The sequence below is a fragment of the Lytechinus pictus genome, chromosome 13 (genome assembly GCF_037042905.1).
Source record: "Lytechinus pictus isolate F3 Inbred chromosome 13, Lp3.0, whole genome shotgun sequence".
Classification (NCBI taxonomy): Eukaryota; Metazoa; Echinodermata; class Echinoidea; order Temnopleuroida; family Toxopneustidae; genus Lytechinus; species Lytechinus pictus.
The window spans coordinates 8,441,539-8,466,245 of NC_087257.1; the positions used below are offsets into that span (position 1 = coordinate 8,441,539).

At 35.4% G+C, this 24,707-nt stretch overlaps 2 protein-coding genes across 2 annotated transcripts; one reads left to right on the top strand and one right to left on the bottom strand.

Annotated features, from left to right (window-relative positions):
* Positions 1-2,010: 2,010 nt before the first annotated feature.
* On the bottom strand, positions 2,011-6,843 carry LOC129274964 (enkurin-like). Its single transcript, XM_054911715.2, has 3 exons — positions 6,542-6,843; positions 3,581-3,956; positions 2,011-2,963 (listed from the first exon to the last, which is right to left on the bottom strand). The coding sequence occupies exons 1-3, from the start codon at positions 6,619-6,621 to the stop codon at positions 2,643-2,645; spliced, it is 777 nt and encodes a 258-aa protein (XP_054767690.2). The 5' UTR covers positions 6,622-6,843; the 3' UTR covers positions 2,011-2,642.
* Positions 6,844-14,954: 8,111 nt separating this feature from the next.
* Positions 14,955-23,387, top strand: LOC135156385 (uncharacterized). The gene is made up of 3 exons (XM_064108735.1): positions 14,955-15,774; positions 19,977-20,113; positions 20,797-23,387. Exons 1-3 carry the CDS (start codon positions 15,705-15,707, stop codon positions 21,028-21,030), a joined length of 441 nt encoding a protein of 146 aa, XP_063964805.1. The 5' UTR covers positions 14,955-15,704; the 3' UTR covers positions 21,031-23,387.
* The last annotated feature ends 1,320 nt before the right edge of the window (positions 23,388-24,707 follow it).

Consider the following 24,707-nt stretch of genomic DNA (forward strand, 5'->3'; position numbering starts at 1 on the left):
CAGAAAAGGATGAGAGAGAGGGAATAGATAGGGTAGGTATAAAGAGGGGGGGGGTGCAGGGGAAGTAGGTCAGGAAGGAAGAGAGAGGGGGGACAGATCAGGAAGGTATAGACAGAGAGATAGAGAGGGAAGGGGGGGGGGGTGGGGGTAGATCAGGAAGTTAGAGAGGGGGGAGGGAGGGTAGACCTGGTGGGAGTTCATAAAGATGTTCGTAAGTTAAGAACGACTGGTGAACCTTACGTGCTAAATAATAACCAATGAACATTTAATCATGAATATCATTTGCCACAAGAAAGAATCACCAGTCGTTCTTAAAGTCACTCTTACGAGTCCTACATGTACAAAATCTATGGAAGAAGGTTTTCTTATCTCCAGAAGCCTCGTGACTTGAAAGTACCAGCCTCGATTTCATCCCTGATAACTCAATTCCGATCCCACTCTCTTCTGTTCTTCAAACTTGCATCTCTCATTCAGCCACTCCTGGGTCCCGTTTCATGAAGACTTGTTATAATAACAAATGCTCAATTTCTATAACAAATTTACTATCAGCCAATCAGATTGAAGGATTTCAGTAGCTTGTAACTGTTATTGCAAATCTGTTATCATAACGAGTTTTATGAAACGTGCCCCAGCTCTCCTTTCATACACATTTAAACATTCTCCTTTCTTCCGTTGCAAATGTTAGTTTGTCATAGATGTCAGTCTCTTACTTTCAAAATCCACTCCGCCACTTATCTTCTACACTACATTCTTAATCATGTCAGAATACTCAGGAAGTCACAATTGCCTTGGTGATCATATCATTGTACGGCAAGTAAAATGGCCGATATCAAAAGATGTTGTCTTTACTTGTTCTTTTTATTTTCTGAAAGAGAAGTTGGTATCGTTTCTTGCCATCAACATTGTCATATTGCCAGTGTACTTGCCGGATGACGATATCAATAATTGCTAATCCAAAAATTCAAAAATCTTATTCGTGTATGATGTCCATGGGCATTCCCGCAGATGAAAAACTAACATGGTTGCAGATAGCCTTGTGAATATCAGGACAAGTGCAGTTCATCTAAGTGCCTCACACCAAAATATTTGATTACATAGTACTTAAAGGGATGGTCCGGGCTGAAAGTATTTATAGCTTTAATAAATAGAGTAGAATTCACTGAGCAAATTGCTGAAAATTTTATCAAAATCGGTTAACAAATAACAAAGTTAATGAATTTTAAAGTTTAGCAATTATTTGTGAAAACAGTCGTCATGAATATTCATTACATGTAGGTGGGCTGATGATGTCACATCCCCACTTGTTCTTTTGTATTTTATTATACGAAATAAGGTTTATTCACATTTTTCCTCCAAGAACTATAAAAATTTGATTGACAACTGATTTAGTGCATTAGATATTTATTGCTGCAACGTATTTCATTATAAGGGAGACATATTATTCACACAAGTATGAAATAATGAAAAAATTATGATTTTATGTAATAACATAAGAAAACGGAAAGTGGGGATGTGACATCATCTGCCCACATAATGAATATTCATGACGACTGTTTTCACAAAATATTGCTAAACTTTAAAATTCAATAACTTTATTATTTGTTATCTGATTTTGATGAAATTTTCGACATTTTGCTCAGGGAATTCTACTCTATATATTAAGCTATAAATATTTTCAGCCCGGACCATGCCTTTAACACTATGAGAATTCATAGTTCTTGGGCGTGTTGCAGAGAGAATTGCAATCATCAAAACTCGGTAAATAACCCATTAGAACTTTAGAAGCAATTATTTTGAACTTATGCTAGATTTTATAAGTAGCATTTAAATAAACTTCTTTCTGCAAACGGGCCCTTGACTTGATTTGTTTTAGATTTGTATCATTGGTTTGGGCCAGCTATTAAAGTCAATGGAACTGTAAATCTATTTAACTACCCAGAAATTTGACTTGGAAATAGAATCTATCTACTTGTAAACAAATGCGAAAGGAGCAAACATCACTCATTCGAATTCCTTAGATAAATTTATTGAATATTTACATATGGTATTTACATTGCTCGATGATATCACTGAAAATTTACACACTTAAAAGTTAGTACATAGCAATTGACGATGTTACATATACAAAATTCAGTAAAATGAATACTTCACAATGTGTAAAAGAATTGGTGAAAATATGAAGCTTCCAGAACCTCTGCTCCACAAATACTAACTTTTATTCCTCACAAAACATATTCTTGACATTGCTGTTCTATGGACATAATTTATGGCTACATGCATTTTGGAATGGGAATATCAGAAATGTTTAATAAATCGAGAAAAGAAATCAACAATCTGTTGGAAAGTCAAAATTTCATACTTTTATCTAATATTTACGGGCATGAGGCAGTGTGCTTTTCTGAATTTAATACATGTATCAGCAACTTTGCTTAATTTGAGCCAAATTCCACTATATCAAGGAATTTCCTAACATAAGCCATTGCAAGCAAATATCTGAAGGTAATTGAATGAGTTGGACGGATCAGCTCAGTGCTTCAAGATGGTAGAAATAATCCCTGGTCAACGGCTCATCCCTTCATCAGGGAATCGGCTAATTAATCTCTCAAACAGAAGTTCATTGGATCAACATTGTTGGGAGTCACTCAATGGTTGGAGATGTAGATGACTTTATGTTTCTCTAGTAGCTCAATATCCCGCTCGAGCTGCTTCATCTCCGCTTCCATCCTCTCCTTGCGCGCCTTCTTGGGGGCGGTGTCCGTGACGACGGACAGACCTTGGTACTGGTGGTGGATCTCTTCCCAGTTCTTCTTGAGTCCGCCCATGATTGCTCTACGTTCTTCCTCCGTCAGGCACTTCATGGCTCCTCTCCTGTAGTGCTCCTTGATGTATTCGTCGTACTCCTCTTGGGCGCGCTGCACTTCCTCGTTGCGTTGCTGAAGGTAGTTCGGAACCTCACCATAACCCTGAAATTACAATAAATGGAAAATACAGATATTAATGACTTACTCAAAGCAGGGAACAGTGCCTTTGTTATTCTCACAATAATAATAATAATAGGCATTTATATCGCGCCATCTATCTAAAAATATTCTATTCCGAGGCACAAAGTTTTTATTACCCGGCTTTAGCTCGAGCTGCTTTCAGCTTTGAGTGCAGCACAACGGATAAATGTCTTGCTGAAGGAAATTATGCAATGCTTCAACCCATTTTCTTAACAGTCAATTAAACACCCTGGTTTAAACACAGACCACCAAAACCATGTAAATGTAAAATAGGAATGATTTTGCTTTAAAATAGTGAAACAGTATTTCCCAAGGGATTGTACAAATAAGTTATCTAAAAAATAGGGAAAACATGTTGTAATAAGGGGTACGAATCGTCACAATATCATATTCTTTCCTCAATATTCAGAATGGTTTTTCAATTCAATAAATTTTTCCAAAGGCTAAAGCTTATTAAGTGATCTGTAAGAGGAAAATAGAATGACAATACAGGAACTTGAATTTGTGATGTACATGTAGGCCATTGATATTAAAAGTTTGATCACATGAGGGCCTAGGTCAAGCATTGCAGTCCTCACCTTCTTCTTGACGTATTTGGGCATGAGACCGGACGGCGTCAGAGGGTGCGTGGCACCATTCACTGTATCGACAAAGTTAGCAGCGGGTTTCTTGGGCACAGACATGATGTTCTCAACCGCATTGGTATTGACAAAGTTCTTGTTTGACTTGAGACCCATGAGTGGTTTCTCGTCTCTCTTGGGGACAGCTGGTCTTCTTGTTTCTTCATCGGGGTAGGTGAACTTGGACTTGGGTGGAAGCTTTGGTTCCTTGGAGTGCTTCTTGTGGAATTCTTCTGGTTTCTTGAGCTCTACTTTGGCCGGTCCCATCGTCTTGTTGGATGCCTTGTTTGACTTTGTTTCGACCTTCACATTTCCTCGAAATTTAGACGTGTACCTGTAATACAAAAAAAAATTAATTCTCATGTTATTTTTCTTTTTTTTATATATAACAGCGCTTTGAAACTTTTTGTGTAAAATGCTACATCAATCAATCAATAGCACTTTGTGCACCTAAAAAAAACAAGTTTACAATTGAACATGAACTTCTTTAAAATTACAAACATTTTTTAGTTGATAAAGCTCAATAATATTCTTATAGACCCCTAAGTGTGCAAAAATTAAAAAAAATGAGCAAATATTTAATAACTTCTTGCAAAAGAATGGCAAAATGTGTTGTGGAACTGAGTGACAAATGATTCCTATAGACTATACCGCTCACTAAGTAAATGCAGAGAAATTCTTTGGAATTTAAAATCATATTCATTTTAATTTCATATTTTCCTATAATATGAAAATATTTTAGAAATTGGGGCACAGGAAATACTATTTTTGTGCATGATAAATCAAGTAGCTTTACTCTTTAAGAGTAGGACCCCTTCTACTTCAGGCAGCAAAATCAAGAGGTGTTCGAAAAACACGGTGGGATTTAACGAGTTTTGTGGTATTTTCTTCTTGGTTAAGGATCTGTAGAATATTTGTCACAAATTAGTGAAAGATCATTTGGGGAAGAGTTCCTTTGCGACAGGCACCCCAAAAATTTAAAATAATGAAGTATCGGCTTATGATCGCTAGAAAACCCCTTTTGGTATCACTATCAGCGCATAGCCAGGAAGAATCTTGACTGCGCCAGTGCAATGAATCGCAACGTGAGCTTAAGTAAGGTAAGAAACAAAAACAAAAAAACGATAGAGAAATAGGAAGTGAATGAACCAGAAGTCTCAACAATCTTATGTTATTTTGGGTTGCTGTTGCAAGAGGAACGGCGCTAGTGTAGTTTCGCACCTCCCCGTTTAATGGTTTTCAAACATGTACAATCTCACCCTAAATAATTCACAACCTAAAATACTTGCATCTGAGCCTCCAAAGTCCAGTAGAAGTTGAATATTTGCCGTTTTGACACTTTTTTTTACAAAGTTTTACACCTATTTCGGAATCGCTTGAAGCTCAGCGCTGCACATAAGCAGTCGGTACGCGTACAGTACGTACCACCCACTGAACTAGAAATACGTATTTCTAGTTCAGTGGTACCACCTAGTGAAGTGTGTGTGTGTATTTGAGTTTTGTCAGACGTGTATCAATCAGATGTGATTATTTACGTCTGGGACCGACCTTTAACGTCACCATCCGAAAGACGTGCAAGAAGAGCGAGTTTTTCTATGGTATCTTCAAAAAGATTTTTCCCCTCTTTCAGCTTGCACCAAGTATTACGGTAGTGGTTGTGCAGAGTGGTTTTTTTGAGGATGAAATGTACATTGCATGTCCCAGGTGGTATGGATGGAGATGGTACGGCGTGTGAAAAATTAAAAAATGTAATCTACTAGCATGAAATCAACATAGCATACAATCAACATAGCATATAATTGTAAACTGAAGGAAAGTTCTCTGACCAAGAGTTCAAAACAAGGCTCTACATTATTATTTCTATTTCATCGCTAAATCTACGTGTATTCACATTTTTCACATTTCTTATTTCATTCAAACAAGCACACACACGCACACCCCACACACACCTTCACACAACAAACATCAACCACTCTGCACAACCACTGGCACTACCGTAATACTTGGTGCAAGCTGAAAGAGGGGAAAAAAATCCTTTTGAAGATACCATAGAAAAACTCGCTCTTCTTGCACATAATATCATTATGTGAGAAGTGAGATTTTTTATTAATAGAGTCAATGGCGACAATAGTCAAATATGACTAATCGCCACTCAAACCAACATAAGAAGAAGAAGAAGAAGCACTTCACTAGGTGGTACGTACTGTACGCGTACCGACTGCTTATGTGCAGCGCTGAGCTTCAAGCGATTCCGAAATAGGTGTAAAACTTTGTAAAAAAAAAAGTGTCAAAACGGCAAATATTCAACTTCTACTGGACTTTGGAGGCTCAGATGCAAGTATTTTAGGTTGTGAATTATTTAGGGTGAGATTGTACATGTTTAAAAACCATTAAACGGGGAGGTGCGAAACTACACTAGCGCCGAACTCTTTTCCAAACTTTTTACAAAGTGTGTAACTTAAATTTACGTAGGCCTAAAGTAAAGTTAGGTCCCCCATCACGAAGACTAAGTTAGCGTAGCGGTGACATGCGAGACAGGGTTAGGATGATTTTTTTTTAATGAAACCAAACAAAGATTCACCCTCTCGTTCTCCCTCAACTTGCACTTACAATCACAATGAATTTAACATTGAAGAAAAAATGTTTTTTAAGTTAAATAAGACTTCCATTTTCTAGTCTTGAGGACTCCATGATGATGTCTTTTTAAAAAACTTTGACATATACTTCTTCATCATTGGAAGTATATGTCAAAGTTTTTTAAAAAGACATCATCATGGCATGGAGTCCTCAAGACTACCGGGGTATCCATTTTCATCAGACATGCCACACTCCACCCATACAAGATACACAACACTCATCTTCTCAAGAGTCGACTGTCAAGTCAAGATCTCATTTTTTTACTGAGTTTGAACGACTTACTGGGTTTGTTTTACTTCCTTGACCTCCTCTCCAGGGATGAGATCATAGATACTCTCTTCTGGGCCATACATGGTATTCATCTTGCTGCAGAGATATAGGCAAAGTGTGACAAAAATGAGTTTTATGTGCTGTTTTCGACACTGTCCTCGCAGGATTGCTGTTGACTTCGCATTCGCTGTTTATGTTAATTCCGTGTTTTGCACTGGCAATTCGCAATACACGTACGACCTATGCTACACACAAAACACATACAGCGATCATAACGTTGTCAAGCCCTACGTCACGTTGCTATGAGCGACGGTGGCTAAACAGCGAACGCCCTCATTGGGAAGACGACATCATGAGCTAGTCTGCAGCACAGACCCTTGGTTTTCGCAATTGGTGCATAATGTAGGGTCTGTAGTAGTAAGACTAGATTCACTTTGTCCTGTGGCTGGCTCTACACAGACAGAGCATTTGGCGTTTAAGTCTTTACTCCAGACCTGCTGTGCTTGCAGACTTATCATGAACCGCGGTACTCGTATTTTTCTTCATTGTTTCTTTACCTAAATTTGGACATCATCTAGAAAATAAAACGTAGGCCTAATATTTCACCTTTTTATCTTTGCTTTTCTTTGCTTTTCTCTTTTTTTTTCTTGGTCGTAATTCTTTTTTTTTTTTGGGGGGGGGGAGAGAGATTGAGAGGGGCAGGCACCCCAAGCCCCCATCTGTTTGCTTCTGTTAAAGATAATAATAATACTAAATTAGAGCATCTGAAAGGGTGTTTACATATTATTTTATTCCAGCATATTTTTTTTTATTTTTTATTTATTTATTTTTTTTTTTTTGGGGGGGGGGGTGAAAATGCAATAAAACAGATTTTGAGTCCCTGTCCCCACAATCATTGCCTTTATTCATTTCCCTTCCCCCTATAGTATTTTCACAATTTTCCCCTATTTTTTTCATTTCACGTTCATTTCTGCTTTGTCCTTCTTTATTACGTACATTATGTGTAAATTTTATGCTATTTGTTTCATTATAACCTTTAAATAGAATATTGTTGGTATAAATAAATAAATCAAATCAAATCAAATAAAAATCAAGTTAAACCTAAACTTTTTTTATCTTCTACATCCTTCCGATGGTTGCAGGCCCCAATGAGTCAAAATATTTGACCGGGCAGAACAAAGCTTATGAGGCAAAATTTCTATTTGACATGTTTAAAAAGAAAAATGAGCGAGCAAGGGAAAAAGTTGACCTGAAAATGAAAATGTTATTTTTTATTCATTTTGACAAATATCATAATAATATTATGACCCTTTCCATTTTTCCTTTTTCCTTCCTATTTAGTGTTTCCCCATGATCCGTGGAACATTTTGGTGGAGGGAAGGGGGTGCACCAAGATCCGGTGTCTATATATACGCCATGGGCCTCAATTTTTTAAAAATTATTCAGCTCCTATTTCGAGTTTTAATTAATTTGATTTAGCGAGATATGCCTCCTCTTCATGATTACAAAAAGTGCTGATTATCTTACCTTCAGCTCGCAGCTATAAATACGCGCTCATATTATTTTGATCAGTAAGATCTCTTTCATGAATTCCAATACAGTTCTGAAACGTCCCCCTTTCAGGTCAGTTGAATTGTTCATTGAGATACACAGCATAATCTTTACTTAAAAGCATGCTTAAAATGACATTTTTCAGATCGGGATATTAATATCCGGGCTCGCATCATTGATTTTTTTTACTTTTAGGAAGATATGAAAACAAAAGGAGCAGAATGTCCCTCTTTTTAGATCTAAATCTCAGATAAAATTCGCAAAATTGTTCCTCATAAAGAAAACATTTCTTAAACTCATAGGCGGATCCAGGAGGCCCGGCCCCATCCCCCTATTGGCGGAGCAAAAAAAGAAGGGGGAAAGAAAGAAAAAAAGAGGGGAAAAGAAGGGTAAAGAGATGATAAAGAAAAGAAAAATAAGAGGAGGAGGACGAGTGAATAAAATAAGATGAGGAGAAGACTTGTAAAATAAAAATAAAAGTCTTTCATGTCACTATATAAAATTTTCGCTCGCGCTTCGCGCTCGCATTGCCTGTTCAAACAATACATATCTTTCTCAAAAGCCTGATATAGAGAATAAAATATCAAGTTTTGAAGTCAGTATACAAAACATATTTCAACACGGACATCGATCTTTCAATTATACTTTTAGGCGATATGAATGTTTGTCTTTTTCAGAAATCTCCTCTGGCTAAAAAATATACTGACTTATTGAGTCTTCATGGATTTAGCCAACTCATCAAAGATGCAACCCGTGTCACTCACACATGTTCTTCTTTATTGGACCATGTGATTTGTAATAACGAACAAAAAATAAGTCAAATTGGTGTTATTGATCTTGGTATAAGTGACCATTCTTTTACTTTCTGTACACGAAATAAAATTAGGCTGGCTATAGGTGTTCACAGAACCACTGATATCAGATCGTTGAAAAAATATAGCGAAGAATCTTTCAATCTTAAACTGTCTGCCGTTGATTGGTCAGATTTAACCCAATGCACTGACGTAAATAAGGCTTGGTCAGTTTTTCAAAATACTTTTATTTCAACGTTGAATATGATAGCGCCTCAAAAACGGATTAGAATTAAACAAAGATCAGAAAACTGGATGACTAAAGATATTATTTCTCTTATTCAAGAAAGAAATGTGGCGTATAAAAAAATGAAGAAAAATCTAAGCGATCAGGATTATGACACGCTTTCCAAAAGATACAAGAAATTAATAAATATGGTTCAAAGAGAGGTGAAAAAGGCCAAATTAGAATACCTACAAAATAAAATAGAAGAAAATACAAATGATTCTAAAAGACTTTGGCAGAATCTAAAAAGTTTGGGATTAAAAAAGAAAAATAGAAAGGACCAAGAATTAGTCGTTTCAATTGACGGAGAATTATGTCATGATAAGATAACTATTTCCAATGAATTCAATTCCTATTTTACAAATGTCGCAGCTACGTTGGTAGATAAACGTCCATCTTGCAAAGACATTTTCAGTGCAGACAGTGAAAACATTCGTAAATTTTATGAAAAAAAAGGTATAAGCCAAGATAAATTTGAATTATTACCTGTTAGTGATCAATTCATTTTAATGAGTTGCGTAAATTACATGTATCAAAAAGCACTGGGTTAGATTTGATACCTGCTCAATTTCTAAAAGAAGGAGCAAAGAGTTTGTACAAACCATCAAATTTCTTAATAAATCTATCTATCTTTACTAACACTTTCCCAGAGGATATGGAAATTGCAAAAGTAACTCCTATTCATAAGAAGAAAGATATAACTGATGTTGAAAACTATAGACCTATCAGTGTTTTAAGCATAGTATCCAAAATTCTAGAAAAGGCGGTATGTGTTCAGATCGAAAAATATTTTAAAGAAAATGATATGATTTACGAATATCAGTCAGGTTTTCGACATGACTTTTCGACTGAGACATGCCTTATTCACTTGACTGATTATCTGAGAACAAATATGTCTAAGGGACAATTCGTTGGGATTGTACTCCTAGATCTTCAAAAAGCATTTGATACAGTTAATCACGGCATCTTATTGAAAAAAATACAAATAATGGGTTTTAACCAGGCTACTGTAGCATGGTTCAAATCCTACTTGTCGAATCGACATCAAGTAGTGGCTATTCGCGATATTTGTTCCAAAATTATGCCTATAACGTGTGGAGTTCCACAGGGAAGTATTTTAGGCCCAATCCTATTTTCAACTTATATCAATGACATGTCTATTTGTTTAAAAGCTGACTGTAAATTATTATTGTATGCAGATGATAGCGTACTACTTTGTTCAAATGCCAATCCAAAATTTGTTGAGGAAAAACTTAGCGAACAGCTGTCTACATGTGTCGATTGGATGACTGATAATAGATTATCGTTACACTTAGGCAAAACCGAAAGCATTCTGTTTTGTTTTAAAAGTAATCATAAAACTTCATTTGAATTTGAAGTATCATACAACAATAAGATAATTCATAGAAAAGAATCTGTAAAGTATTTAGGCATTGAGTTGACTAGCTCCCTTTCATTTTCATCTTTAGTAGAATCAATCGTAAAAAAGGCGAATGCCCGTTTGGTAACTCATTTTATTACAATGCTTATAAAACATTGGAATTCCCTTCCCAATGATATAAAGGAAATAGGAAACTTTTTGCATTTTAAGAGGAAATTGAAAGAATATCTTTCACTTGAGAGTCAAAAAGAAGATGCAAATAATATGTTGTACGGTTGATTTAGCCTGAATACTGACGTAGTTCTTTTCTCTTCTCTACTAGGTATTATTATGTATTTTACATAGTTTGATTGAAGCTTCGATATGTCCTTTCTTCTATTCTTTCTATTTCTTTTATCTCTTCCTATTCTCCTCTTCTTGTTGTTCTTCTCCTCATTTATTTCCCTTCGTTATCAGTTTCTTCCGTCTCCTTCTACTCCTCGTCCCCTCTCTTCTTCTGTTCCTCCTCTTCCTTCTCCTTCTTCTTCTTCGTTATATTCTTGTATATATCTTATTATTGTCTATATATCTTATTTATTGGTAATAGTAAATTCTGATTTTTTTTCTTCATTTTTAATATGTAAATAGTATAATTTTAACATGTTATTATCTTAATTCTGTATATTGAGGACCCCATTGGAAATAAGCTTTCGAGCTTTCGTGGGTCATCCTGTGCAAGCCTGTTGTTTTAATGCTACTGTATATATGTTATGGTGACTTGCCAAATAAAATCAATCAATCAATCAATCAATCAATTTTGTTTGATTTGCAAATGAATTTAAAAAAGTGCTTTGTAAAATGACCGTTTTATTGTCTGAATATCAACATTTACAGATCACGCAACGCGCTCGCATTATTTGATTTGTCAAGTACCTATCATCTTCGTGCATTCTATAAAGTTCTAAAAATGTTCCCTTTCAGGTCTGATCGTCAAAACGTATCAATTAGCGTTGCGCGCTAGCATTTTTATTGAGTTATGTATACCTCTATATTATTTCTATAACAAACTTCTTAAAATCCCCTTTTGATGACAGTTTATCAAAAATTTCGGCTTGTAATTTGCGCTCGCATCAATTGTTAAAAAATACACCCATGCATCCTATTCATAATCACAAAAGTGCTTAAAAAGTCAGTTTTCAGGCTTTATTTATATCAATAAATTTCGTGCTCTTATTAGGCTTATTATAGATTAATAAATAAGATAACATTTTTTTATGAATTCCTATCATGATTAAAGTGTCCCTTTTTTCAAAATGGATATCGGCAAGTTTCATATCGCGCTAAGGAAGAGGAATAGGAAGATAGTCATCATTTTCATATAATGACGAATAATCTTAGAATGTCCTGGTCCTATAGGTTAAAATAATTGATCGCATCATTTATTAAGTGCGATCCCTACCCACTTCACAATTTTCCTACACAGTGCTTGAGTGCATAAATTGACCCTTTTTCATATCCAAATATCAAATATTTTCAATGCGCGCTTCGCGCTAGCATTATTGATTTTCATGATGAAAAATATATTTAGAATGCCCAGATTCTAGGTATAAATCTAAAACTCGCGCACGGATGTTTATTGAGATACGCAGCTTGTTCATGATTTAAAACGCGCTTAAATTATCCAGTTTCAGAATATTAAAAACTTTCTGCTCGCGCTTCGTGCTCGCATGTGGTATGTAGGAAGATACCCAATTGCACAGTTTTCATGACTTACAAAGCATGAATTGAGTGTCCCGTATTTAGGTCTAAGTATCAATTTTTCCGCTAGCGCTTCGCGCTCGCATCAATTGGTTAGTTATATACCTATCCTATTCATGATTACAAAAGTGCTAGAATGTCAATTTTTTTAGGTCAGAACGTCAAAAAAAAATTATTTGATTATTGAAATATCTAACTACAAATAGTCCTTAACAGGTCCTTTTTTGATCAGGCTAGAATTAACGTATATTAAATATTTCTGCTCGCGCTCGCAGTAATTATTTATTTACATACGTAATCTTGTTCAGAATCACAAACATTGCCCAGAATGTTCAATTTTCAGGACATACTACATGAAATTTCCAAAAATTTCAGCTCGCGCTTCGCGCTCGCACTATTTAAATAGGGATTATTAAACATTTATGTTGTGTTAATACCAGTGGCGTACCTAGGATTTTCCACAGGGGGGGCAAAACCGTCAGCAAAAAAATTTGACAAGCAAAAAAAAAAAAAAAAAAAAAAAGGTCTTCGATCACAAATACAGGATTTCGTACCAGAAAAAAATTGACAAGCAAAAAAAAAAAAAAAAAGGTCTTCGATCACAAATAAAGGATTTCGTACCAGAAAAAAAATTGACAAGCAAAAAAAAAAAAAAAAAAAAAAAAAAAAAAAAAAAAAAAGGTCTTCAAGCTCGTCAGGGGGGGCATTTAAGGTCTTAAAGCTCGTCAGGGGGGGCAAAAAAGATTTTTCAAGCCCGTCAGGGGGGCAAAGATACGTTTTTGCATGGGTTTTGACTCGTCAGGGGGGGCAGAGTGCCCCCCTGTCCCCCCCCCCGTAGGTACGCTAGTGGTTAATACCCCTTCAAAGAAAGTAACAAAAATCAACTTTGAGCGGCTAATCGGGGAAATATTGGTGAAAAAATCGCCCCCCCCCCCATGGCGAAAGCTGGATCCGCCCGTGTAACTGTTCGTTTTTTCGGGTCGGAATGTCAAAACTTTGTATCAATAGATCACTGGGTATGCAAAAAGTGCAGGATGTATATTTTCTAAGGTCGGCATATCAAAAAATTCAGCACGCGATTTGTGCTTGCTTTATTTGATTGGTGAGATAATTATGTATCCTTTTCATGAGTAACAAAACAGCCCTCCCCTCCCCTCTTACTATTGTCGAAAGCTGGACCCACCCCTGTGCATGTACAGTTATTTGGTCAAGTGGGCAACGGCCCCTGAATTTCGTTATAGATTACTTCGGAAAAACATGCATGTGCTAAATGAGAGGGTATAGTTCTATTACATGAACATGATCCATTTTGAAAATAATTATCATGAAGTTATCGATCTTTGTTCTAACCAGTCACTCACTGCGAGCTCATTCACTCGTAAACTAAACGCCCTTGAATCGAATCACGTCCGATTAAAACTCCTCACAAAATTAATCAGACTGCTTATTCTTTTAATTAATAAATGCCTCGATTCGACCATACCTGGTCTGTTCTCACTGACAGCATACCTTTGTATCATTGGATAATTTTCTGAATAAAAAAATCGAAATTACAGCATTGCAACGGGCAGATTTTTCCCAATTAAATGCAAATAATTCTTATTGCTGTTCTACGTATTTCAAATTGATGCCACAAACCATTGTCCTATTTGGCTTACATTTAGATTGTTTTAATTACTTGGCAATCAAAACCACTTTTTGATTTATCCAAACTCTTCTCCAAATGCCCAGTCTTAGTATTTTAGGTTTCCTATTCATGTGATCACGGTGATCGAATCGTTTGGAAAGAGTCCAGTTTGATTAGTAATAGGATTCAGTGATTTTTGTTTATTAGTATTTTTCATTTTAAATACCATTTTTTAGTTTTCACACTGTCATTTCTGACTAGAATATAATAAGGTAAGACTATGACTAGATTAGCCATCGGTTATACGCATGCAGTTGAATTTTTATCTAGTCATTTTGACTATTCAGTTTTTAGAGTGTATAATTGGTTTGAAACAATAATGTTGAATATCACGATTTGGCGCAGTCCAAATTCAGTTTAAAAAAGAGGGAGGAAATCGAAGCCCCCCCCCCCTTTTTGTGCATTTCCCATTATTATATAATTATGTTAATTACTTTTGTGTTTTGAGTGCTAATAAGATATTGTAAGGAGCTTCAATGATTGATCTATAACCTTACATGAATTTTTAATCTTCATAGAAAGCCGAACATTTTAGTGATTTTATTTTATTTTGCATCCTTGACTTCAGCTTGCGAATTTAATTAATTATTATACCCTATACAAGCATAATGCTTTCAAGAGCATCCAATTTCCTAATATGTATATACAAAACGAAGTATTTTGCATTAATTTTTAAAGTATGATACGTCATTTGTATTTAATGTCTCATTTTTATACTTGTAATGTTTATATATGCTTGATTTGCATGTTTCTTTAATGGAAAATAAATGAATTCAATTCAATATTGACCCCAAAAAAATTACGATTCACTTGAATTGAGCTGAAAAAAATGTCTCTCCGTTTTTTATTGGGATGGGGGTACTAATAAAATCAGTAAATAAAATCATCAATAAAATCTATACTGTATCGGAACTGCGCCAATCGCGATTCAAATTCATAATGGAAGTCAATGGAAATGTTCCCTTATAGACGTCACATTTCGTGCCCAAATTACGGTCGCGCTGTGTGGAGTCGATTTCAATTCATTCCAAGAGTACACATATCGTTGTGACAGTGGTTTTTATATCAGAGAGGAGATACAATAATTGGGCCGACGGTGACCTCCGGCCCTATGAGGGCAATACTTCGTGATTTAAATCATTCCAAAGGGATATAGTTAGGAGATTAAAATAAGAAGATGAGATAATCTTTTTAGATGGACATTTCCCTTCTTCTGGATATCATTTTCGTGCCACGACCTCGTGGACATCAAGGAATTTTTTTTTTTCGCCTTTAAAAAAAATATCTATTATGAACGCTGATAATCCTTTTGACGATACAACAAAAAGTGGATAACGGACATTTTGATTGTATAATATGACATCAGTTTATGGTGAGTGGTGTTTTTTCTGTCTTCCTCGAGCTGTGGTAGCTTAACACGTTTACTTTGGGAAAAATTATAGACAAACTATTCAACGTTATGATTTGGAAAGATAGAAGAAGATTTTCACCAGTAAAGAAAATTATTGTGAGTCTATAATATGCAACGTGCGACCACGCCTATAGAACATAATAATGATCAACCTACGATTGGATGATTGTCATCAATAATCACGTTGCACAGCTGAGAAAATGTGGACGAAGTTGTATCATAAATGACAAAATAACATAAGAAATAGAAATTTACGGCGACACCCGATGTTGAGAAAGAAATTGGTCAGAGACGTGGAACAAACGCTTCTTATTTTGGCGTGTACATAAAGATGCATTTTAATAAAGATGTCGTCTGCACGCTATACCTGGCATTGGTTTACGTCATTAATTACATTGGAGGTAAGTATAATAAAATTTACATAATATTAATACAAAAAGCAATTACTTGAATGTTATGGCTTTGTATGAATTACTGCCTTGCGTCTCAGTGGCGCGGAGATATAAAGGGGGGGGGGGGGGCATAGCGTATCCAGCATCAACTATGATAAAGAAATGTGTAGGCCCATGCATGCACAAGCATAATAGAGTCACTATTGTCCCCGGACAGTTGGGCCCATGAAATGCTTTCGTAGGATCGGATGTTGGATACGCGCCGGGGGGAGCACTGGACTCCAAAAAGTTCCACGACCATAAGAAACAAGAGATAGAAGAGATAGAAGAATAGGAAAGAAAAGAAAGAAAATTGAATAGAGTGAGATATATCGTTTTTTAAATATAATTTTCTGAATATCTCAAAATATTTTTTTACTGATAAAAGAGAAGGAATTTATGCTCGCTCGCGTCTAATTACAAATCTGCGCCACTCGAATTTCGGCTCATTACGCCACTCCCCTATATTTAGCCCGCTCTTACAAACTGGAGAGTATTTTGTATTTCTATTTCGTAAGCACAGTATTTTCAGACCTTGTAATTCTAGAGAGTGATGTTCTTTTTTCAGTCTCATATGCTTCGAGGACATAATTAATTTTGGTCTCTGCGCTTTGATCCGAAATGGCATCAAATATTCAAAGCGTTTCAGAGAAGCAGATGGTTTCATTCGATCCCAAATCGTGTTTATTTTCTCTCAGAGAACAATCGAAGAGGCACTATCACACTATTAAAGAGAAGTCAGAATACCAATGATAGGCAATTTGACCAATTTAGGGGTCGTCGTATAAACATTAAAAAACAAAATCGGTTGTTTTAATCATTCCTTTTCAAGAGCGCAGTGTTAAAACAAAGAAGCCTGAAATTAACTTAACACATTGTCGAATTTGGCAACATCAATAGAATAGCATTATGAACTTTTTCAATGGCGGGACCAATATATAAAAATTTTGAAAAGTGAGAGATGGTATTTTAGATCATTTACAGCTTAGGTATGATTCTTGTTACAATAGACCTGTATCATTTACAGTTTTGTTCCTTCATTTTTCAAAATGCTCCCAATGCCCCCCCCCCCGGCCCCGTCCCGTGCCGCAACTGACCGTTTTATATAGTTTAGTAATTGAAGAGTTTAGTTGCAAAAGGGCTTAGGTCCACTTTGGACCATTCTGAAAAAAAAAACATGTTTTTTATTCTCACTTACTGCAATATTCTTATGAGAAACTAAATTGTCATGATGTACTACCCTATCATGTGAACATATAATCGGGTATAAAAGAAATCTACCTGTCTTCAATTTTTTTCTATAAATTCTTTTTAAAATTATCATTGTGGACCTAAGCCCTTTTGCAAGTAAACTGAAATTTATCCAATCTATTTTGATTAAAAAAGTGATTTTTCTTTGCCACTTTTTTCACGTTTTCATGTGAATTTCAAATTTTCTTTGTTTTCATCAAAGCGACTAAAAATTTAGAGGTTTTGAGACAGAAAACAATAAAATTTATGAACAATGGACCTAACCCCTTTTGACAAATGAGCTCTTCAGAAGAGTTTGTTTGCAAAAGGGATTAGGTCCACTCCAAGAAAATCATTTTTTTAAATTCTCCTATATTGCATATTCTTATGCGACACTAAATTTTCAAGATTCCCTACCATGACAACATAAAATTGGGTATATAAGAAATCTACCTTTATTCATATTTTTTAGAATATTCTTTTTCAAGAAAATTCGGTGTGGACCTAATCCCTTTTGCAACTAAACTGAAATGGACCTAACCCCTTTTGAAAAAAAAGTGATTTTTCTTTGCCATTTCTGATCATTTTTAAATAGGAATTTCACATTTTATTTGGTATCATCTTATAGAGCTACTAAAATTCGATACATTGAGACCAAAAAATCAAATTTGATGAAGAATGGACCTTACCCCTTTTGCAAGTGAGCTCTTCAATATTGTTGTTTTCCCGCGGCAATAGAGAGATAACTTTCTTCTAATCTTATTCTAATCATTATACAATTGACTTTTGTTCGAACGTGATTATAAGATTTTTTGTTTGAAGCTCTTGAATCATTGGAAATTTCACAAAAAAAGCGGGAGCACTAATCGTATTAAACAATAAAATTAGATCGTGCATAGTGCATTATGTACGGCCGACGGGGTAGTTTTAGTAATAAATATTTTTTACCATTGTCGTTTTCCCGCAACTGAGAGAGAATTTGCTTCTAATCTTATTATTACAATTTATTTTAGTTCGAACGTGATTATTCGTATTTTTTGTTTGTTTCAAGCTCTTCGAATTATTGAAAATTTCACACAAACGCGGGAGCACTGATCGTATTAAACAATGATATTAGATCGTGCACATAGTGCATTAATTATGCACGGGCGACGGGGTAGCTTAATAATAAATATTTTCTACCATCGAGACGAAAATCAACCCTTTCCGCTATCACCATGATCACAAGGGCTAAAAGTGATTTGATCGTTCATTAAAACTGAAAAACAATATTGATCTTGAATGCCGTTCTATCGCTACAATTCAATTAAGAACGACAAATGTAATCGTTTTTGTTTGATCAGAAAGGAATATAATTATTGTGTATGGACCTGTTTAATATGCTCCTGTTGGTCAAGTATATTTTTAGTTTTAATATATGCCAATCATGACCCAAATATAACTAAAATATTAAGGAAGGCATTTTGGTTTAGATGATTATTGATATACTGATGGTACAGGGAATGCTTATGAAAGGGGGGGGGGTGGGGGCTGACCATGCAAAAAATCACAATCAGATGGTAATTTTTACGTTTTTGTATGATTTTGGAAAAAAAAGTCTGGGGCTGAAGTCCATCTTGCCCCCCCCCCCCTCGTTTCCGCGGCCCCTGTGGTGATAAACGTTTTATTTCCATTTTTTTTAATTTTATGACATGAAGTGATTTTCGAAAAGACCCAGCCAAGCGGTTACCACTGCATGGACATAGGCCTATAGACACCAACAAACTGAAATTAAGGTTATATGTGTATCCAGTATACACCTCGAGTATTTTTGCCGAATTATGGATATGCTCCCTTTAAATTATACGATATTGGAGTTTGTTTTTGATTATGAAACATGTTTGCTAGAAGAACACACATGCAGCAACGCGAATGGCATTTGGTTAATTTGGTAGCCATGGAGATTTAATCATACAAATTGGGCTTGATTGGGAACTACAGGAATGAACGATGATGTCACGTGACTAAGTTGGCGTGTATTCTGATTGGTTAATGGTTAATGAATCTCCAATCAATGTTTGTATCTGGGTACTCTTTCACAAAACTCGTCAGAACTGACCAATCGTTCGCTCTGACAATCTCAGTGAAATCTGTGTTTTGAAGCACCGGTCATGGACTCCTAGGGCCCATTTCATAAAACTTGTTGTAATAACAAATTTGCAATAACAGTTTAAAGCTACGGAAATCCCTCGATTTGATTGGCTGATAGTGAACTTGTTATAGAAATAGGGAATTTGTTATTATAACAAGTCTTTATCAAACGGGACCCTGGTTTTGTTTCAACAAGCCACAGGCAGATCCGTGGGGCGAATCATTTCGCGCTCGCATTAATAATTTAGGCCTTATGAGATATATTTTATTTCATTTAATGTCATTATCTTGTTTTGTACTTAAAACCTGTGTCTTTAGCGGGGACTACTCTTTCAAAAAACATTTTTTAATAAGCTTTTATAGCGGCAGCCGATCAATACCCCCCCCCCCCTAACTTTCAGCCGCCAATGTTTATTATCACAAAACCTTAAAAACAGTGGTCTCGATTGTGTTATTTTATATATTCCCAAGTTGACCCCCCCCCCAAAAAAAAAAGTCAATACCCCCCTAACTTTCAGCCGCCAATGTTTATTATCACAAAACCTTAAAAACAGTGGTCTCGATTGTGTTATTTTATATATTCCCAAGTTGACCCCCTCCCCCCCCCCAAAAAAAAAAAAGTCAATTTAAGTCGTCATGTCGAGGCTAGATACCCTGGCATGGCCGCTGTTGTAATCAAGTCTTGTCAAGATACCCAAGATGGAAGTAAGAATTTATTTTTCAAGCATGTTAAACATTTACCTTAGACATGCAGATTTTAAAAAAATTATAATTTTTCGTTTCGTTCTGATGTCAATATGATTCCCTCACAGTTGCAGACGCCAGTAATCTATCGTGCTACGACTGCGCAGTGAAGTTCAAACAGGTTTACAAGCAGACTGATTGTGTGGTGGACCCAACGAAAAACCTAAGTCCGAGAGGTTGCCAGGAACATGAACCATACTGCAAGGTATGGATCCGGATTGAGGGGTGGGGGGGGGGGCACTTAGTCTGCTTAGCAAACTCTACTCGAGTTAACGCCTTACCAGTAGTTACCAAGTAGACCATTTTCACCCTTTTTTATAAACCAACCGTTCTCCCCCGTTCATATAAGCCCCTCATTTCATTATTTGCCCCCATCATCATCGTCATCATGATCATCATCACGAGCATCATCATCACGGGCATCATCATCATTATCATCATCGATCATCATCACCACCACCATCATCATCAGCAGCAGCAAAATAATCATAATCATCATCACCATCATCACCAAACTAATAATAATCATCATCACCATCAACAACCTCATCATCTCATCACCACCAACACCATCACCACCATCACCACCATCACCATCACCATCACCATCATCATCACCATCATCATCATCACATCTTCATGATCATCATCATGGTAAGTAATAAACGAAGACTTAAATTTCGTCTTAGGGTTCTGGATTTATCCATAAACATAGAGTTAATTGTTATTTTTATGAAAAAAATTCAAGTGGGCGGGGGGTATCTTGCTGTAAACTTGTGTCAAAACATTATAATGTCCCATAATCTCCTCTCCTTTATTTGTCATCATTTTTCTCTCTTTATTAAAATCTTTATTTTTCATTTATCAATTTTGTTTTTCAAATTGCAGGTTGAGTACACTAAAGTAAATCGGATATTCACTCGTTTCGTGAGGAACTGTGCCAGCACATGCGACCAAAGGTGTACTACCAGAGGGTTTGGATTAGATGAAGAAGTCTGTACGTTCTGTTGCAATGAAGATGGGTGCAATCTGGGCAATAGAGGGCGACAAACTACTTCATCAAACATTTCTTGTTGCATCATCATGGTTACAATCGTTGTAATACTGGGATACATTTTTTAAAGTTCAAGTCCACCCCAGAAAAATGTTGGGTTGAATCAATAGAGAAAAATCAAACAAGAATAACGTTGAAAATTTCATCAAAATTGGATGTAAAATAAGAAAGTTATGACATTTTAAACTTTCGCTTATTTTGATCAAAACAGTGAAATGCACAACTCAGTGACATGCAAATGAGACAGTCGATGATGTCCCTCACAAACTATTTCTTTTCTTTTTATTGTTTTGAATTATACAATATATCATTTTTTACAGATTTGACAATAAGGACAAACTTGACTGAACCATATTCCACATGTTCATGGAGGAATTAATCGTTGTTTCACTTGACAATGAGGAGAAAATTAGAATATTTCACATTTCATATAATTAAATACAAAAGAAATAGTGAGTGTATGATGTCATCAGTCTCCTCATTTGCATACTGACCCGGATGTGCATATAACTGTTTTGAGAAATTAAGTGGAACTTTAAAATACAACTTTCTTATTTTAAATCCGATTTTGATGAAATTTTCAGCGTTATGCTTGTTGGATTTTTCTCTTTTTATTCAAATCAGCTTTCTGTTTGGGTGGACTTGTCCGTTAATAAAGTGCCAGCTCAGATATAAACTGTTATTGACAGTATGAAATCATCGAGGAAGTGAAATAAGTAAGGAGATCACCAATTATAAGAAATGGAAGAAGAGGATGGGAAAAAATAACAGGAAAGAAAATATGGGTGGGCCGACATGTTTTTGTTTGTTGGTTGGTTCGTTACATCCCCTTCCATAATCAAACCAAAGGGAGGGGTCTTTATTTAAAAAAATTGTCTCTTCGATCCATCGCTTGCCAGGGGCGGATCCAGGATTTTCCAAAGGGGGGGGGCGCAAATTTTTCGAAGGAAAAAAATGACAACCAAAAAAAAAAAAAGGTCTTCACTTTCAAGAAAGGGGGCACACCTCTGTTTACATGGCATTTTTTACATTACAAATTTAAAATTTTGCTTCTCAAAAGGGGGGCACGTGCCCCCCTGGATCCGCGCATGTCGCTTGCGAAAGGCACCTGTTAAAGAGGGAAACCTGCAAATAGCAGGGTAGAGCTTTTCGGCAAAAAATGATCCATGCATGTGCCTCCCCCTTCCCGAACCCGCACCTGATGGGGGGAGGGGGGAGCACTGTACTGGTGGATAAAAGGAGCGTGGGTCAGGTCAATATAACAATTAACATGATTAAAGGATAACGGATCGGGATGAAAATTAAACGAAATCAGATTGATTTTCCTGAGAATAAGTCCATGTAATCACATCTGAAATATTTATCAGAACAAAGTCAGTTATCAGAAGCAATGTTCAGTCATGTATTTTTTAAACCGCAGATTGTTGTGGTTGTTGCTGTATTGTTGTCATGAAAACGTCTCATGCATGGCTTCAAATAATGAATATGATATCATTTTATTTGGCAGAGAGCATGTGTGGACGTACTTTAAAAACTTTGATATTTTTTACCACAAAATATGAAATGATCTGAAATAATTTGTCCGAGTTCTAGTGTGTACATTTCCTCAAGTTGTAGATGCCAACAGTGATTCAAAGATGGGTTAAAATACCGTGCTTGTGAAAATAATGAAGCAAAGCTTCAAAATGTCATAATCTCCATATTTATCATATGATTTTGATGAAGGTATGAATATACTTGTATAAATTAATATGTGTATTTTTCAATCCAAAGCAACTACTGTAGGGCTGTACCTAATTAATTAACTAATTAATTAATTCTTATATCTTTATAAAACATAATAAAGCCATTTCGAACGTGCTATGCCGGCATTAAAGAGAAAAATACAGACCCATAGTTGAAATGTATTAGAAATATCTTGTGTTATGCAGTAGGCCTATTCTTTACAAAAGTGCATACCAAATTATTTTGCTTTTATAAAATAGTCCATGTCCATCGCGTCTTGATTATTGATTTGTCAATTTTTCTTTATACTGCTGCCTATATTCTTCAGTCTATAGTCATTGTTTTTCTCATTATTTTTAACTCCTCTGATTACATCACTTTTGTTTTATGCTATAACTTTATTATTATCATTTTGAAATTGTACTTTGATTTGATCATAAATGCAGACAGCCTTGATAAAGCGTGCTGCAAAGCTTTATTTTGAATGGTTATTTTGCAAAAGTGAATATTTATTCTCAATAAATGAAAATGTGCAATAAATGCACACAGACAAAACGTACTGCAAAGCTTTATTCTGAAGGGTTATTTGCAATAGTGAATATTTATTCTCTATAAATGAAATGTTCAATAAATATAAATTTTTCATTCACATATCATGACTCATCTTATTTGACAATGAAACATTTTATTAATGTTAATTAAATAATACAAGAAGATCTCTTTCTCTATCAATAATTACTGTGATTTGTTGGAACGAGTAATAAAAACAACAGGGGCCGCGGAACGGTTGTGAAAGTAAGGGACGGGCGCTGAGCCACGTGTCGGGGTGACCATGCAAAAATTACAATAAGATGGTAATTCTTATGTTTTTGTACATGGTTTTGGAAAAAAAGTGTTTTGTTGGAGGGGCCTGAAGCCCACCCAGCCCGCCCCCCCCCCGTTTTCGCGGCCCCATGCACAGAACATAATTATGACAGTTCATGAATTGACATGGTTATAGTCAAGTTTATGTTATTACCACAGACTGTGGAGAAATGGGCTTTTAATCAATAGTAACAAGGTAAGGTTTGTTTTATTCAATTATATTTTACTCAGATTTCATACATTTTTTATAGAAATAAGATTTGAATCTGACCTTGGCCTTAGAATAAAGTCCCAAGCTATATGAATAAGTCACCAATCCTAACCGAATTTCAACTTCAACCTATCAACCTAATTAATAAGATCAGAGACATTACCAACATAATTTTTTTAATGCAAAAAATAGGGACGTAAATTACAACGGAAGACTAAATCAACACAGATAAGACGTAAATCATATTTTTTAAAAGACGTAACATTTTACAGAAGACGTAATTATTTTTTTTCAGGACACACTCATTATTGCAAAGAATCCTTATTTTGATTATTCAATATTCCGAAAGTTTATCACGAAACACACAAATCGGAAATTTCTTACGATGAACGTAAGTCCGAAAACGAAAAGGTTTTAGGTTCGTTAAAGAATTGTGTTATTCTGCTAATTCCTTAATCCGACAATAAAATCAGGTTTGTTTTCAAATGTTCGATATAGTCCGAAAAGATGAAGTAATGGTTTACTCGTACGAAAAATAACAAATTATTGAGCTAAACCAGTATTGTGACCATGGTTCAGAAATAAAATCTCACAATGCACTACTTGGCATATTTGAGTTGTCTTTGCAATAAAAAATGCCTAAGCAATGAAGAGATAATAGTTTATAAACTCAAATGCAAAAAATAGTTTGGCCTGGAACGTTGAAACCCGAACGTGAAAAAAGAACTATAATTTCCCAACAATATAAGTTTTGACAAAAAAACCACAATGGTTATAATCATAATGATTATAGCAATATAGTGCAATTTACGATCAGAAATTCAAAACAACATGCATTGAGTATTAAATTTTAGGTGACATCTTTTCGCGCGGAAGCTATCATTATACCATCTCACTAATAAAACATAATTTTATGAATCTGATAATGCCAGTAGGTTCAGTAAT

What these genes read in the sequence shown, in the direction of transcription:
- LOC135156385 (XM_064108735.1), top strand. Translation starts at nt 15,705, where the DNA reads ATGCATTTTAATAAAGATGTCGTCTGCACGCTATACCTGGCATTGGTT. An exon ending in CGTCATTAATTACATTGGAG is followed by an intron (nt 15,775 to 19,976) that starts GTAAGTATAATA and finishes ATTCCCTCACAG; the next exon opens with TTGCAGACGCCAGTAATCTA. An exon ending in AACATGAACCATACTGCAAG is followed by an intron (nt 20,114 to 20,796) that starts GTATGGATCCGG and finishes TTCAAATTGCAG; the next exon opens with GTTGAGTACACTAAAGTAAA.
- LOC129274964 (XM_054911715.2), bottom strand. Translation starts at nt 6,621, where the DNA reads ATGAATACCATGTATGGCCCAGAAGAGAGTATCTATGATCTCATCCCT. An exon ending in AAGGAAGTAAAACAAACCCA is followed by an intron (nt 3,957 to 6,541) that starts GTAAGTCGTTCA and finishes TTTGTATTACAG; the next exon opens with GTACACGTCTAAATTTCGAG. An exon ending in CCAAATACGTCAAGAAGAAG is followed by an intron (nt 2,964 to 3,580) that starts GTGAGGACTGCA and finishes TTGTAATTTCAG; the next exon opens with GGTTATGGTGAGGTTCCGAA.